This window comes from Apodemus sylvaticus, chromosome 3, assembly GCF_947179515.1.
Source record: "Apodemus sylvaticus chromosome 3, mApoSyl1.1, whole genome shotgun sequence".
NCBI classification, from domain to species: Eukaryota; Metazoa; Chordata; class Mammalia; order Rodentia; family Muridae; genus Apodemus; species Apodemus sylvaticus.
In genome coordinates this window covers 136,850,817-136,865,381 of record NC_067474.1, presented here as the reverse complement: position 1 = coordinate 136,865,381, position 14,565 = coordinate 136,850,817, and the positions used below count along the sequence as shown (strand labels likewise).

Here is a 14,565-nt window from a genome sequence, read left to right as displayed (position 1 = left end):
CTCTAGAGAAACCCTGAATAATATACAATGATCTTACTATTTTGTACTGCTAATGAGAACCTATAACTTAAATATTACTTTAGCAAACACTTTGCCCAAAGGGCCACATGGTAAAATATTGTTGGCCCTGGGAGGAACAGGTCTCTTCCCTTTGTAACATGAAAGCAGTCAGACAATAGAAAAGGGACGATGTGTCTATACTCTAACAATTAAACTTCTTGATATTGAAATTTTAATTTCAAATAATTTTCATCTCTCATGAAATATTGTCTTGATCCTCCACCTCACCCCAGTTCAAACTGTAAAAACCATTCTTGGCCCCGAACTGGCCAAAAACAGCTTCCTGGACAGCCCGGACCATAGTGTGTTGGTCAATAATATCCAGGTTGATCAGACCATGGTTTGCTTCCTCCAGCAACGCCAGCCCTGGGAGCTTCAGGTCAATACAGACCGCACTTTGAAAGACATCCAAGAAGGGGCGGAGCCTGCAGCCGCTGCTCACAGAGACCCACCCCTAAGGGGAGGGGCGACGGCGAGGGGGCCGGCCGCGTGCGGGCTTCCGGCGGAAACGGGCGCGAGCAAGATGGCCACCACCAAGCGTGTGCTGTACGTGGGTGAGCAGGCGCGGGAGCTAGACTTAGTTTGGGTAATGTGGGAAAGGGGGAGAGCAGCCGGGGTCTATGGAGGGCTTGCTGGGCCTGAGGGTGTGTGCCCGAGATGGAAGGACCGTTCCGGCGACCTTCCTAGTCCACTAAGCGCACAGGAGCTCCGGACGAGTGATAAGAATTAATGGGCTTCCAAATCCCTCCCGCCCGTTCGTTTTACAAACATTCAATGCAGAATGGCTGGGTCTCCGCCATAAAGGAAGCAATTACCAGACTATCTAGAAGAAAGTGGGAAATAACCTAAACCCCGTAGTGCTGTAATAGGGACTAACAGTGATGACAGGAACTTGAGCGAGGGCTGACTTTCTGTTGTCAGGACGCAGAAGTTGGGCAGGAGTTGGGCAAGGGATCAGAGTAGGGGCAAAGCTGTTCGCTGCAGGGAGCCGAAGCCCAAAGGTGTAAAATAGCATGACGGCTAGGGGCATCTGGGTCATTCTTCGAGAAACCCAGGGAACCTGGGGAAAACAAAATGGAAGATACCAGAGAGATCAGCGAGGGTCGGATGATAAGCCTGTGTACACTACTAAGGAGCTCTCGTCTTATCTTGAGGACAGTGACATTTAAGACTTTGAAGTCTAAGAGAACTTTCTCAAAATACTTGGTTGGGATTGGAGGAAGGGAATGGAGGCAGAAAGGTCTGTTAAGAAGCTATTGCAAGAGTCTTGGAGATGAATTTGGATCTGTTTGAAAGAAAATTGACGGAAGGAACATAGTGTGGGTAGGCTGTAGAGAGAGGTGTTTGTGTAGACAAAGGGCTGGGTGGAAAGATCCCTCCATCTGCCTGCCATGCCAGCGACAGGCAGAGTCCATGATCTGCAGGGACTTTTGAGTGAGGAGGACAAGGACCTCCTCAGAAGGGCCTCGGCTTATTTACAGGTGGGCTGGCAGAAGAGGTGGACGACAAGGTTCTTCATGCTGCCTTTATCCCGTTTGGAGACATCACAGATATTCAGATTCCTCTGGATTATGAAACAGGTGGGTTATTTGGGTATCTTTAATGATCATTACCCTCTTATAGGAAAAGAAGTAAAGTCACATTTCAGTTCTAACTTTATATTCTTAGGCTGGGGGTATAGCTCACTAGTAGAATTCTTGCCTGCCGTATGAAGCTGTGGGTTCAGTTCCCAGCACTAATAAATCATACACCGACAGAGGGAGGGGGGGAGAGAGGTGAAGCAGGAGGATAGAGTTTAAGGTCTACATATTTGGTTCAAATATTAAGAGGAATCAAAGGCTGAGGGTCCTTCTTTGTGCACCGTTGAGTGGGTGGGTTTTCTGGTGTCTGGACATGGTGTGGGCCGACTTTTTTGAGACTCTTTTCTTCCCTTGTCTCAACATGCCAATTACCTATGTCTTTGTGTTTATTTCATTTTTTTTTTTTTTTTTGCAGAAAAACACCGAGGATTTGCTTTTGTTGAGTTTGAGTTGGCAGAGGTGAGAGTTTTGTGCTTTGTTTAGTCTTTGGTTCCTACAGAGTAGCAGTTCTCAACTGTGGGTGGAAACCCCTTTGGGGGTTGTATATCAGATATATACATTACAATTCATAACAGTGGCAGAATTACAGTTATAAAATAACAAGTAAATAATTGTATGGTTTGAGGTCACCACAGCATGAGGGTTGAGAACTACTGCTATAGAGGAAGCTATTTCCCATTTACTTAGGTTCCAGGTCCTAGGGTAATGCTTTCAGATGTAGAAATGCTGTTTGAAGCAAGGCTTTCTAGTAGACTATGATCTGTCAATAACAGCTCAGACCCTGCCTGTCTTGCTCTGCAGGGTTCTTCCAGCTCTGTTCATTGAACATTCTTGCCTAGCAGTGCTGGTGATTATCTCTTACACCTTCAGCTAGAAAAAGATCATAGTGCTGTGAGCTCAAAACTTGCCCAAGAAGTGTTGTTAGTCATACACCCAACCTAGGCAGGAAGTACAGACATGACTTTTTCCTGTTTATTTTATGTGCATTTCACATATTCAAGTGTACATTTAGACTCACAAGAAGAATTCCACCATAAGCCTAAACTTACACCTTGTATTTCTTTGGCAGGATGCTGCAGCAGCTATCGACAACATGGTACGGCTGGGGATCCTCATGCTAATGGAAGGTGCCTTGTGCTGGTACAAGAGGGCCCTTGTTCAAATATCGGTGTTCTGAACCTCTGAAGTAGCAGGGTTGGGTGGGGAGGTGAAAGTTGCTATCAAGTAAAAATACTCCTTGTGGACTGGTCACTGGTAAAATTAGTTCCTGCCCAGCCACCTCTCCACTTACTAGAGTACTCCCTGCTCATCCTTCTTGGCTTGTCTCTCACTGGCAAATGGCAAGTACAGTCCTGACTGATTGCTCACTGAAACTGCACATACATGCAAAAGGAAGGGTTTCATGAAATGTCAGACCAGTTAACAGCAGAGAGGAGAAATTCAGGAAGAGTTAATCAAAGGCCATGCTACTAATGCAGATGATCAAAACAGCTCGAAGAGTCCTTGGAAGTGATGGCACTCGTAAAGACCTGTGGCCTGCCTAAGACACTTATGTGTCGTCATGTCAGAGATGAAGTGTAAAGGTGTCAGATCCTGTGGCTAGAACTTGACTGGGAAAAAAAAATCTTTAAAACTAATCATCTCTGGTTACATGTTTCCATTAGAAATCAGTGCACAATTGACTCTGATACTAAGAAATTTACACTTTTGTGGTTTTCTGGTATCATTATAAAATCCTAATAAAAGACCTCTTCCCCACCACCCTTACCCCCGCCACAAAGTTTTCACTGCTGACTTAAGGTTCATATTAGGTGGCCTTTCCTGGTGCTGATATCTTGGTGAAGTTCTTCATTATTCTCTACTACCTACTCTCTATGTACACTATTTCAAAGCCGATCTTGCTTCTAAAGATGAGCTCGGGGGTCTATGTATAGTTTTCCTTGTCTCTTGCATCCCTTGAGCTCAGAATTACTCTTAGTAGTGCAGGGCTTTGGGGGTATTCAAGCTTTGCAGCAGCTCCAGGGAGGAAGTACCTTGTAATTTTCTTTCTTGATACTGTTTGTGGTGCGAGCACAGCTTTCACCACAGGATTAAAAGGAAACCATCTAGGATTAAAAGGAAACACTAATCAGGTCTCAGAAGTAAATGGAAATCTGCAGAGTTGTTTGTTTGTGACAGGGTTTCTCTGCAGAACATTGGCTGTCCTCAAACTCTAAACCAGGCTGGACTTGAACTCAGAGATCCACCTGCCTCAGCCTCCTGAGTACAAGGATTCCAGATATATGCCACCAGTACCTGGTTGCTGCCATAGTTGTGTAACCTGACAGTTTAAGCAGCTGGATTTACAATCTTTTCAGAACGAATCAGAGCTCTTTGGACGGACGATTCGTGTCAATTTGGCCAAGCCGATGAGGATTAAAGAGGGCTCTTCCAGGCCAGGTGAGAGGCCCTCAGAGCACTCGTCAGGTCCTCTGGTTTGCCCTTCTTCATGTGTATTCAGTGTTGCTTCTGGTGGGTGAGAGTGGGGACAACAAGAGGGTGGTGCACACTGGGGACAGATGCACAGTACCTTTATCAGTGGGCAGTAGCAAGCCAAAGTAATTGTTCCTCTTCTGAGAGAACTCTGTCTGGTCTCCTCTCAGTTTTCTTGGTACTCCATTCCTAGAAGAGAGCTGAAGCCAGCAAAACCCTGTCTTTGTCTTTGACATAACTTTTCCCTTAGTCCTGCTAATAGCTGGACCTCTAGGGAGTCTCGGTGGGAACTTGGTCTCAAGGATTCAGTAAGGGAATTGCTCTGGCCAAGAGGACCATAGAGATGACCAAGGCAGCTGCCCGCAGTGGAGGAATAGTCTGAATTTCTTAACTTTTGTGTGTCTTTTCCTTCTAGTTTGGTCAGATGATGACTGGTTGAAGAAGTTTTCTGGGAAGACTCTTGAGGAGAATAAAGAAGAAGAAGGACCTGAGCCTCCGAAAGCTGAAGCCCAAGAGGTGAGGGTTAAAGGGGCACTCGCTTCTCTCCAGAAGGCAGGCTGTGCTCTCATCGTCCTCAGTCCTCACGGGGGCTGGCAGATCTGAGCATGTCCCAGAGCTCAGAGGGCAGATGGTGAGCTTGGTGAGGGTGGTGCTGGGGGGATGGGGCACAGCTTTGGGAGTTGTGTTTGTGCTCCTCCACACCCCACCAGGCCCACACACCACCCCAAAGACCTCCTGGGCTGATGTCTTTGGCTCCTTGCTCTCTGTCCTGATTTTGGATTTGTGCATAGGTAACAGGACAGGTAGTGTTACTTCCCCTTAACTGTGTGTGTTCTGGGTTTGCCTGTGCCCTGGCACATTTTCTGGTTCTCAGCTCACCTCCCTGACCACTGCTGCATGACTTGGCTTCCTCTGTGTACCCTGTGAGGTGTATAATGGCGTGTGGCTTTTCTGTGCCCTCCCTCAGCTGACACAGCAGCCGTCACTCTCGGCTGTCTGCAGCCCTCCTGTGCTGCACTGTCAGCTTTGATGGTCTCTGTTTCTAACACTGGACTTTAGTTGTTTCTGGCTACAAGTCTCATTGTGGCTTATTTTGCCTGGAGTGGATGTTCTCCCTTATCTTGCCCTGCTGTACTCCTAACCTTGGTCACTATCTAGCCACACAGTTACCTAAGCCAGAAGTTCATATGCAGACCTAAAGTAGCACTCTCAGCGGGGGCCCTGGTCATGCTAGTCCCTTCTTTATGGTAGAACCAGAACATCATCACACTCCGGTGCTTTTCCTGACAGCCTCCCTTATACTGTATGGAATCTGTATCTAGCCTTGCCTTTTGTGTGGAAAATTTCAGTTGTTTGTGGCTACAGTCTTGGTTCCTCCAGGCCTTTCCCAAGGAAGCTATAGTAACCTTTCTTGAGCACAGGTCTAATCATTTACGTTCAGAGCTTTTCACCCCTCTGTCATATATCTCAGGGCATAAAAGCCCAGCAGGGCTTCCAGGTCCATCTTGTCCATCTTGCAGATGTCATTTCTGCTTTTCTGTAGTGTCCTCCCTACTCCATGCTTAGTGAAATACATTAAATATGTTGATATGGTGTATGTATATGTGTACAGTATATAGTATATGCCATATATATCTTAACTGCATAAGCTTGAAGGAACAAAGTAGCTTCAGGTGTTACTTATCTCTATCTTCAAGACCCAGGGCAATACAGCAAGAACTGGATTGTGGCTGCCGCGGTGGTGCCAGCACCACTGTAAAGAGCCGTAGTTAGAGCAGCCACAATTCCTTAGCATGTGCTTGATCAGCTGATCCAAAACAAATGGGATACCTGTGTTCCGGATCTGTTTTCCTCTGCTTTAGTCTCCCCTGCTTGAGTGCAGAGCAAGCCTCAGCCTTGTCCTGTGATCATTTGGACTCCATCAGAAGGGCTTCCCCATGCTTCCAGAGTGAGCCTGTGACAGTGACGATTGTGTGTGTGGGGGGGGTGTGTCCACTAATTGTAGTAAGGTGTATGACTTGACCTGGACTAAAGGTGAGGCAGGTTGAGTATTCTGACCCAGTGAGCGACAGGACAAGGAAGGTAAGCAGGCATGTCTGAGGGTGAACGTGAAGAGATGTGCCAATGGGTAGGGGTCCTGTTTTATAGTGCTCAGTGAGATTTCCTGTCACTGGGTGTCCATTTGGGTATTGTGGCCATAGTTCCTGCCTCCTTCAACCCTATCAGGGCCCAAGACTTTAACTGACAGCATCTATGCTCAGGCTGTTTGATGGTGCTGTGTCTGAGGATATATTGGAAAGATTACTTGTGCACCTACTTAGGGAGTTAGGGGTCCTCTAACTAGCATTTTATTTCTGCACCTAGGGAGAACCCACTGCAAAAAAAGCCCGGTCAAATCCTCAGGTATACATGGACATCAAGATTGGGAACAAGCCAGCAGGCCGCATTCAAATGCTCCTACGGTCTGATGTTGTGCCCATGACAGCAGGTAAGCAGACCTGAGCTCAGGTTGGCAGCAAGCTGACGACTGAGCAGCCTCCCAAGGTTCCTACCACCTCAGCTTTTATATATATCGTTGCCATGGTTTCTGACCTGAGTTAATATGTGGCGTCTAAGGTCCTAGGATCTTGTAACAGGTCAGAGCAAACACTGAAGCTCATTAATTGCTGGTTTGTTATTTGTTAATAGTAGAGGTTTCTTTTGTTTTTTTAAATAATACAGTAAGATTGCATTATTATGACTATTGTGAATAATTTTAAAAAGTGTATCAGACACATTATCCCATGTTCCAGAACTAGTACTAGATTCTAGTTCGTTAAAATATTGATTTATTCTTTAATGTAAATTTTATTTTTCATACATTTAGTTTAAATAGTTATCACAGAATTTGCTTTGAGAAATCATTAGTGCCCTGTAATAATAGAGACCAATAACCCCATTTCCTGCCCTGCGGTCAGCACCATTTGCTGCCCTCAGGCAACTAGTTTTATTTCTCAGCTGGTTATTTTGGTTTTAATTTCTATATTGAAAGATAATAGCTTTATATTCACCCCTCCCTTTTTTAAATTTGTTTTTTGTTTGTTTTGTGGGGTTTTTTTTGTTTTTCTTTTTTTTGTTTGTTTGTTTGTTTTTTGCTTTTTTCAAGACAGGGTTTCTCTGTGTAGCCCTGACTGTCCTGGAACTCATTCTGTAGACCAGGCTGGCCTCGAACTCAGAAATCCACCTGCCTCTGCCTCCCAGAGTGCTAAGATTACAGGCGTGCGCCACCACTGCCCTGCTCAACCCCTCCCTTTTTAATTATAAAAAAAATTTCAGTTTAGGCAATATCTTTTGATTTACTGGCTTAGAAAAGGAATTATCTTTTCCTCTCTTCAACACCCCCACAGCTTTCTTGGTAGTCACTTTAATTTTGGCTAGGCTGCGTATGAGTACCTGTAACTTTAGCTCCAAGGAATTGGATACTGTCTTCTGGCACTCACTTTCACATGTGTATACTCAACATACAGACATGCCACATGACCATTATTTAAAACAATTATTGTGGCCTAGTGTGGTGGTGCATTTGGAAGGCAGTCATGCAAATCTCCTGAGTTCTAGGCCAGCCTGGTCTACATAGATTTCCAGAACAACCAGAGCTATATAGTGAGACCCTGTGTCAAAAGCAAACAAATTATTGTGTATGTGTATGTGCACATGTGCATGCATGCATGCATGCCATGACACATACGGAGGTTAGAGGACAACTTTTAGAGTTCCAAAGAAGACATGAAGAAATGTTTACTCACTCTATTTAGGGAATTGATGGACACAGCAAAGAAACAAACACCACCATAAAGTTCAAATTGATGAGCCAATGAGTTTATTGTGGTTACCTCAGGAGTATGGGTAGGTAGTTGCTTACAGAAGCAGAAATTGACTCAAAATCAGATGCGTCACCAAAGGCCCATAATGGCGCATGAAAGCTAGAAACCTGGTGCTCACTGCACAGCTTGAGGCCACTTGATAAGTTAGGAAGTGGTTTTCCAGGCAGCTCCATTTGTCTGAAAGTGTCTCTCAGCAGTCCTTCCTGCTTAGGGAAGAGAGGATCCTATTGAATCTGCTCAGTTTCAGGGACTTCTTGATGCTTTTGAGCTTTTTACTTCTTGAGTTGACATAAGGAGCTTCCCCATAGGATAGACAGTTTCACCTCTTTTTAGAACATCCTGAATCTTATTAAGCTTCCCTCCAAGATGAAAATTCATCTTAGAAGAAAGTACCACTCAACAGTCAACTCTGCCCTTTGACCCCAAACTCAGGCCACCAGGCTTCACAGTAAGTGCCTTTACTTGCTGAGCTGTCCTACTGTCTTAAAAAAAAACAAACAAACAAAAAAACAAAAAACACTTCAGTGTGGTTTGGGGGTGCAGTAGAGAGAATGCGCACATCAGTTAATCCGAGTGCCATGTGGTTATTTAGTTATTCAGTATCGTGACAGCTTTTAAGGAGCATGCAGTGAGAATATGGTCATTCCTCTCTATTCATGAATCCACATCTGTGAATTTAACTGATCACATAGCAGAAATATGTATGGGACAGTCAGATGGCTCAGCAGGTTAAAGTACCTGCTGCCAAGCCTGAAAATGTGAGGTCAGACCTAGGGCCTATATGATAGGAGGGGAGAACCATGCCCTGGAAGTTGTCCTCAGCCCTGTATACACCTGCACATACATGCACATACACGATTAATAAATGTGATACAAATTTTTAAATATATTTCTGGGGAACATTGTATCTCTACTAAGCACGTGTGTATTGTTGCCTTGTCATTACATGCCCTTGATAATAGAGTATACAGCCATTTATGGAGCATTTATACTGTGTTGTGTATCATAAATAATATAGAGATGGTAGAAATGATATAGGATCCAGGAGGGTTCTGGGAGCCATCCCCATGTGGATACCCAGGAGCAGCTGTGCAAAACTAAGCAAGTAAAACAAGTTTCATGTTTTATTTTTCTCCCTTTCATACACCCCCACCCCCTTTGTCTTTCTGAGTAGTTACTTTAATTTTGGTTTGGAAGCTGTATTGTCTTTAACCTCAGCACCTTTTCCTTTTTTCAACATCAGAGAACTTCCGTTGCCTGTGCACCCATGAAAAGGGCTTTGGCTTCAAGGGAAGCAGCTTCCACCGCATCATTCCCCAGTTCATGTGCCAGGGTGGTGATTTCACGAACCACAATGGCACAGGGGGCAAGTCCATCTATGGAAAGAAGTTCGATGATGAAAACTTTATCCTTAAACACACAGGACCAGGTAAGCACTGGTGTGGTGAGTAAGGCAGGGCCAGGGCTGATAGCCGTAACTGCCAAGACTGGCTGAGACTGGCCAGCGAAATACAAAACCCGGGCTGGAGAGATGGCTTAGTGGTTAAGAGCACAGACTGCTCTTCCCGGGGTCCAGAGTTCAATTCCCAGCAACCACATGGTGGTTCATGACCATCTGTAATGGAATCCGATGTTCTCTGGTGTGTCTGAAGACAGCAACACAGTGTGCTCATATACATAAAATAATTCTTTAAAAAAGAAAAAGAAAAACAACAAAAACAATTTAAAAAAATACAAAAACCATCTTCGGACTCTTGTTCTCCCACCAGCTGTCATCTTGACTCTCTGATCTACTTTTTAGCAAAACTTTTAGAAAAAATATACACTCTCACTGCCTTCATCTTTCTGAGCCCTTCTGTCTAGGTCTGTAGCCCCAGCTGGGCACGCAGGCCTTCCTTGCTAAGGATGCCAACCATCTTTTTGGCAGTAGGCAGGTTTCCACCTCCGCTTATCCCAGCCCTGGCAGCATCCTGTGCTGTCAGCCGTGTGCTTTGTCTCTCTGTGCTCCGGCATCGGCCCCTCCATCCTCAGTAGCTTCACCACTTTCCTGCCTTGCCGCCTCCTCCTTCCTCCATTACTGCGCACGATGGTGGTCAGAGGTCAGCTCATTTCTCTGTAGAAACCTGTTCACTGTACCTCTGTTCTTCCTGCAAGTTTGAGCTAGACTGAAGTACAGGGACAAGAAGTTCTTCCTACCTGCATTATCTTAAAAGTAAGAGCGTCCTGATAGGTGCAGTAACACCAGAAGGCACAAGTTATCCCACCATGTGCCACACTCAGATGCAGCAGTCAGAAGAACAAGCAGGTTGTTGCTGGCAGTTTGGATACCACAGACAGTATTGCTGGTGCTGATAGGATTTCGTGAAATGATGCATGGGATTCCATTGACTTACATTATAGTTTTAACTCAAGTTAGGGTCTCATACTCTGTAGCCCTGGCTGACCTGGAACTTGCCATATAGACCATGCTGGCCTGGAAATCATAGAGATCCAACTGCTTGAGGCTCCCAAGTACTAGGATTAAAGGCATGTACCACCATACTTGGTTTGCTTTGAGACTGGGTCGTGAGTGTGGCTCAAGTTAACACTGAACTCACGATACTCCCGAGTGCTAGGGTTACAGGATGTTCTGCTGCATCCAGCTCCCTAGAAGATTCCATTCCTAGGAACGCCCTTAAAGCTTGCCGTTTGTGAAATTATTATATAATAGACTTAGGTCTTACAGGACTAGAGAGGTTGCTCAGTTAAGAGCACTTGCTGTACTTGTAGAGGATCCTCACACTTCACGAGTTAAAATAATTCTCCTTCAACTTCCTTTATGTCTGAGTTGCAGTAGTAACTGTTCACTTACGCCTGAGGAGGGACTGGACTCATCTTGGATTTGTCTCGCCGGCACCCGTAGCTGTATCGTCTGCAGTCCATCTCCTGGCCTGGCCTCCCTCCCTCTGTGTGACTCCTTAAGCTTCTCTTCCCAGCACGGATGGCCCTGTATCGTAGTTGTTATAGCACAGTATCTTGTCTAAGAGATGTATTTATCATGTGTGTTGTCCTTTGTTTAAGTGAGGGTCCATGCAGCCCAGTTGGGTGTGGCGATCAGAGGACAACTTTGAGGGACAACTCTTTCCTTTACTATAGTTCTGGAAATGAAATGCAGATTGTTGGGCTTCTAGAGAAGCACCTTTCTCTGTGGACCACCTCCCAGCCCATACAATTACACTTTAAATGAATATTTTGCTCATCAGTGTTCTAGGACTTAATGGACCTGGTTACAAAGTAGACTGGGAGTCATTGTTATAAATGACAAGACAAATGTGGAAAAAACAAAAAAAAAATGCAAACAGTCCACTCATGTTTTTTCTTTGGTGAGGGAAAGACAAGGTGCTAACTGCTGTCTGTTGGGACCCTTTCATGGGACCGAGTTTGCAGAAGCACTATCAGCCATCAGCACAGGCATGCCTCATGGGCTGGGAGCAGTGTGGAGGGAGCTGACAAGTTTATTTTCTTCCAGGCCTTCTCTCCATGGCCAATTCTGGCCCAAACACCAATGGCTCCCAGTTCTTCCTGACCTGTGATAAGACGGATTGGCTGGACGGCAAGCACGTGGTGTTTGGGGAGATCACAGAAGGCCTGGATGTCTTGCGGCAGATTGAGGTGGGTGGTTGGGAATGGCTTCCTGCCTGGACCTTGGGTGGGTGGGCGCCCAGGGGGGAGTTGGAGAGGGCTCTCGACGCCCTGCATGGGGGCATTTAGAACAGGTCTCCTCGGGGACAGGATGGTGCTCTAGCAGCTCTTGCACCCTGCTTCTCTCCTGATTCTCTGTGCTGCCCACACAGGCTCAGGGCAGCAAGGATGGGAAGCCAAAGCAGAAGGTGATCATTGCGGACTGTGGAGAGTACATGTGAGGCTGCGCTCTGCTCCTCTTCTGCAGGACAAGGGCGAGCTGCCTGCTCTCGGGCCCTGGTGCTGACTGGGTCCCGTGAAGCAGGCTGTGTATAGCACAAGCCTTTTCTCGGGGTCACCTGCCTTAGCAGCCGCTCGTCTGTAGTGCCCAGCCTTCTTCAGTCATGGCTGGGCCTGAAAGCCAGCATAGGCAGCGTGCTGCTGCCACCTGACCTGAACTCTCTGTAGCTGCTAGGTGGCTTCTTTGCTAAAATAAACTTTTTTTTTTGTACTGTTGCCTCCTGCGTGTTCCTGGGAATTCTCTATTAGAGATCACATCCAAGGCTAAACTGTCCCGATTGGGATGGCATTGGGAAGCTGTAATACTTTCCCTGTGGCTTTGTTTCCTTCCTGGGGCTAAATCCCTTACATGCCAGGTAATAGATCTTTATGCCACACGTCCTTGTCAGATCATGTCAGGGCAGTGGAACTCAGAGCTGCCTGTCTCTGTTGCCCGTGATCCTGAACCAACACTGCCTCTCTGGTGGTGTCCTTGGTGGCGCCCACGTCTAACATTCACATTCCATTCTTCAGACTTTTAAATGGTAGGTGTATTTAAACCAGGTACCAACTCTGCCAGGTACTAGGCTTCTTTTCCGGAGACCAGAAGTTGGCATGCTGCCCGGGCATCCAGCAGCTGGCTGCTTGTTTCTTTGAATCAGGTTTTATTGAGACACTGCCATATCAAGTTCAAATGCTGCCACTGGCATCTTTCACTTTACAGCGCTAGAAACAAATGGTTGGTGACTGACCATGTATTTATGTGTTCTCAGAGCATGTGTGTGTGTGTGTCTGTGTGTGTGTGTGTGTGTGTGTGTGTGTGTGTGTGTGTACATATGTACTGAATAGTGAATTGGCTTGTGTTTGTGGGGTCTGTCTTCAATGAGGCCCACCTACCTTCTGCCTTACTCCATAAATTAAATATTAATCTAAAATATACCTGCACAGGAACATCTAGACATGGCCAAGGCAGACTGACCCTGCTATTACACACTGAAGTCAGCCTCGGTGAGCAGGAACCAGTCTTTGCACAGGCATTTGAAGTGAGGAACCACAGTACTTGGGCCTGTAAGAACCTGGCCAGGCCATGTATAAAGAGCTTAGCAGAGACTGCCAAGAGCAGTGACATTTCTGTGACAGTGCCTGAAGCGTTAAGGCCAGGATGCAGCTGTGGACACTCAACTGGTTTGGAGGATCTGAACGTCCATTCCTTCCTCTCCTTGTGCTCTGCCTAGATACCCACAGAGACATCCTGGAACCCCATATGTATGGAACACCATGACCAAAGACAACGTGAGGAACGGCTTTACTTATTTGGCTTGTCCTTCTACATCATAGTTCATTGCTGAGGGAAGTCGGGGCAGGATCCGAAGCATTAACCATGGACGAATGCTGCTTCTTAAACAACCTGCCGAGAGATTGTACTGCCCACAAGAAGGCCCCCCGGGTGGGCCTCTGCCAGTCGGAAGGAGGCAGTTCCCTATTGGAGGGGCCCAGGTGTCAAGTTGACAACCAAGATTAGCTGTCTCAAACCTCTGCCAGAATCATCCGAATGGTGCAACAGAGGGAGGGTGAAGCTGGGCCTGTGCCAGGCACATTGCCAGTGCCTGAGAGTCCCAAAGAGGCCTCCTGGGTTTAGCCTCAACTTGCTGGGGGGTTCAGGGAAGGCAGCTCCGGAAGGTGGCTAGGGAGGGCTGCAGTTCTTGATAGGAGACAGTCATAGGCCTCTTATGGGCAGGAGTCTAGCATAGCTCTGGAGCTGGGGCAAGAATGCTCAGTAGCATAGCTGTGTCTCCCCCTCACCTGCATCACCCGCTCCCCACCGAAGCATGGGCCGTGAAGGGCAGTGCCTCTTACCTGAGGACTGCTTGGCCTCTGTTCTGGGGTTACCTTATTCATGATACCTTTGCTCCAGCACCAAGAGGGATTGTACTGCCCATAAAAAGGGCACAACCTTTTCTGGCTAATGCCAAGTTGTGTGCCTTTGTGCCAGCCTGTAGTAGCTGCACCAAGGTACAGTCAGGACTATGGATCAGGAAAACTGTTGGCATTTTCTTTAATAACAATGCCTGAATCCAGATGCTAAATCCACAATAGGTTTTTTCATTTGCTGGTCTCTTGTGCCTGCCTGTAGCCAGAGGTTTAGTGACTGAGATCCATAAATACACCAAGATTTTGCTTGGTTGTTTTTTGTTTGTTTTAAAGGAAGATCTTGATAGATATAAGGTCTCGATATATCCCAGGCTGGCCTTGAACTCATGGTAATCCTGCCCCAGCCTCCCAGTGCTAAGGTTACAGGTGTGTATTACTACTATACCTGGCTGCCCCATGATTTTAAATTCTTTTCTAGAAAGCCCATTTTGTACCTCCAAGAGACAGGCTATAGAGTGCTAGAGGGAGTTTGATCATGTCTGTACACACCTGAATCTTCTGTTGGATACTGAAGAGCCTGACATCCATCTTGTGCTCCAGATTCAAGTCAGGCTAGGCCAGTAATGATCATGAATAGGTTGGTAAATTGGACTTCTGTGCCAATCCTAAGGGACATAGATGCTCCTGGCTGTGTTAGTGAGTTTGGAGGGGATGAGAGATGGGCTACTGTTTGGGGACTCAGGTCACCAGGGTTATAACCAGGACCATCTTCCCAGCCT

At 46.4% G+C, this 14,565-nt stretch overlaps 1 protein-coding gene across 3 annotated transcripts; it reads left to right on the top strand.

Moving 5' to 3' along the window:
- Window positions 1-559: 559 nt before the first annotated feature.
- Window positions 560-14,438, top strand: Ppie (peptidylprolyl isomerase E). 3 transcript variants are annotated; one of them, XM_052177264.1, is made up of 10 exons: window positions 560-614; window positions 1,542-1,640; window positions 2,056-2,099; window positions 2,710-2,736; window positions 3,998-4,079; window positions 4,528-4,628; window positions 6,477-6,600; window positions 9,219-9,404; window positions 11,484-11,626; window positions 13,150-14,438. In XM_052177264.1, the coding sequence occupies exons 1-10, from the start codon at window positions 584-586 to the stop codon at window positions 13,261-13,263; spliced, it is 951 nt and encodes a 316-aa protein (XP_052033224.1). In that variant the 5' UTR covers window positions 560-583; the 3' UTR covers window positions 13,264-14,438. The 3 variants fall into 3 exon arrangements, with proteins under 3 accessions (XP_052033224.1, XP_052033225.1, XP_052033226.1); XM_052177265.1 differs by lacking the exon at window positions 13,150-14,438 and adding an exon at window positions 11,809-12,146; XM_052177266.1 differs by having other exon boundaries at window positions 563-606.
- The last annotated feature ends 127 nt before the right edge of the window (window positions 14,439-14,565 follow it).

Bases quoted from the DNA above. Each gene is read 5' to 3' on its own strand.
- Ppie (XM_052177264.1), top strand. From the start codon at position 584: ATGGCCACCACCAAGCGTGTGCTGTACGTGG. The intron at 4,080-4,527 runs GTGAGAGGCCCT...TTTTCCTTCTAG, and splicing joins AGAGGGCTCTTCCAGGCCAG to TTTGGTCAGATGATGACTGG. The intron at 6,601-9,218 runs GTAAGCAGACCT...TTTCAACATCAG, and splicing joins TGTTGTGCCCATGACAGCAG to AGAACTTCCGTTGCCTGTGC.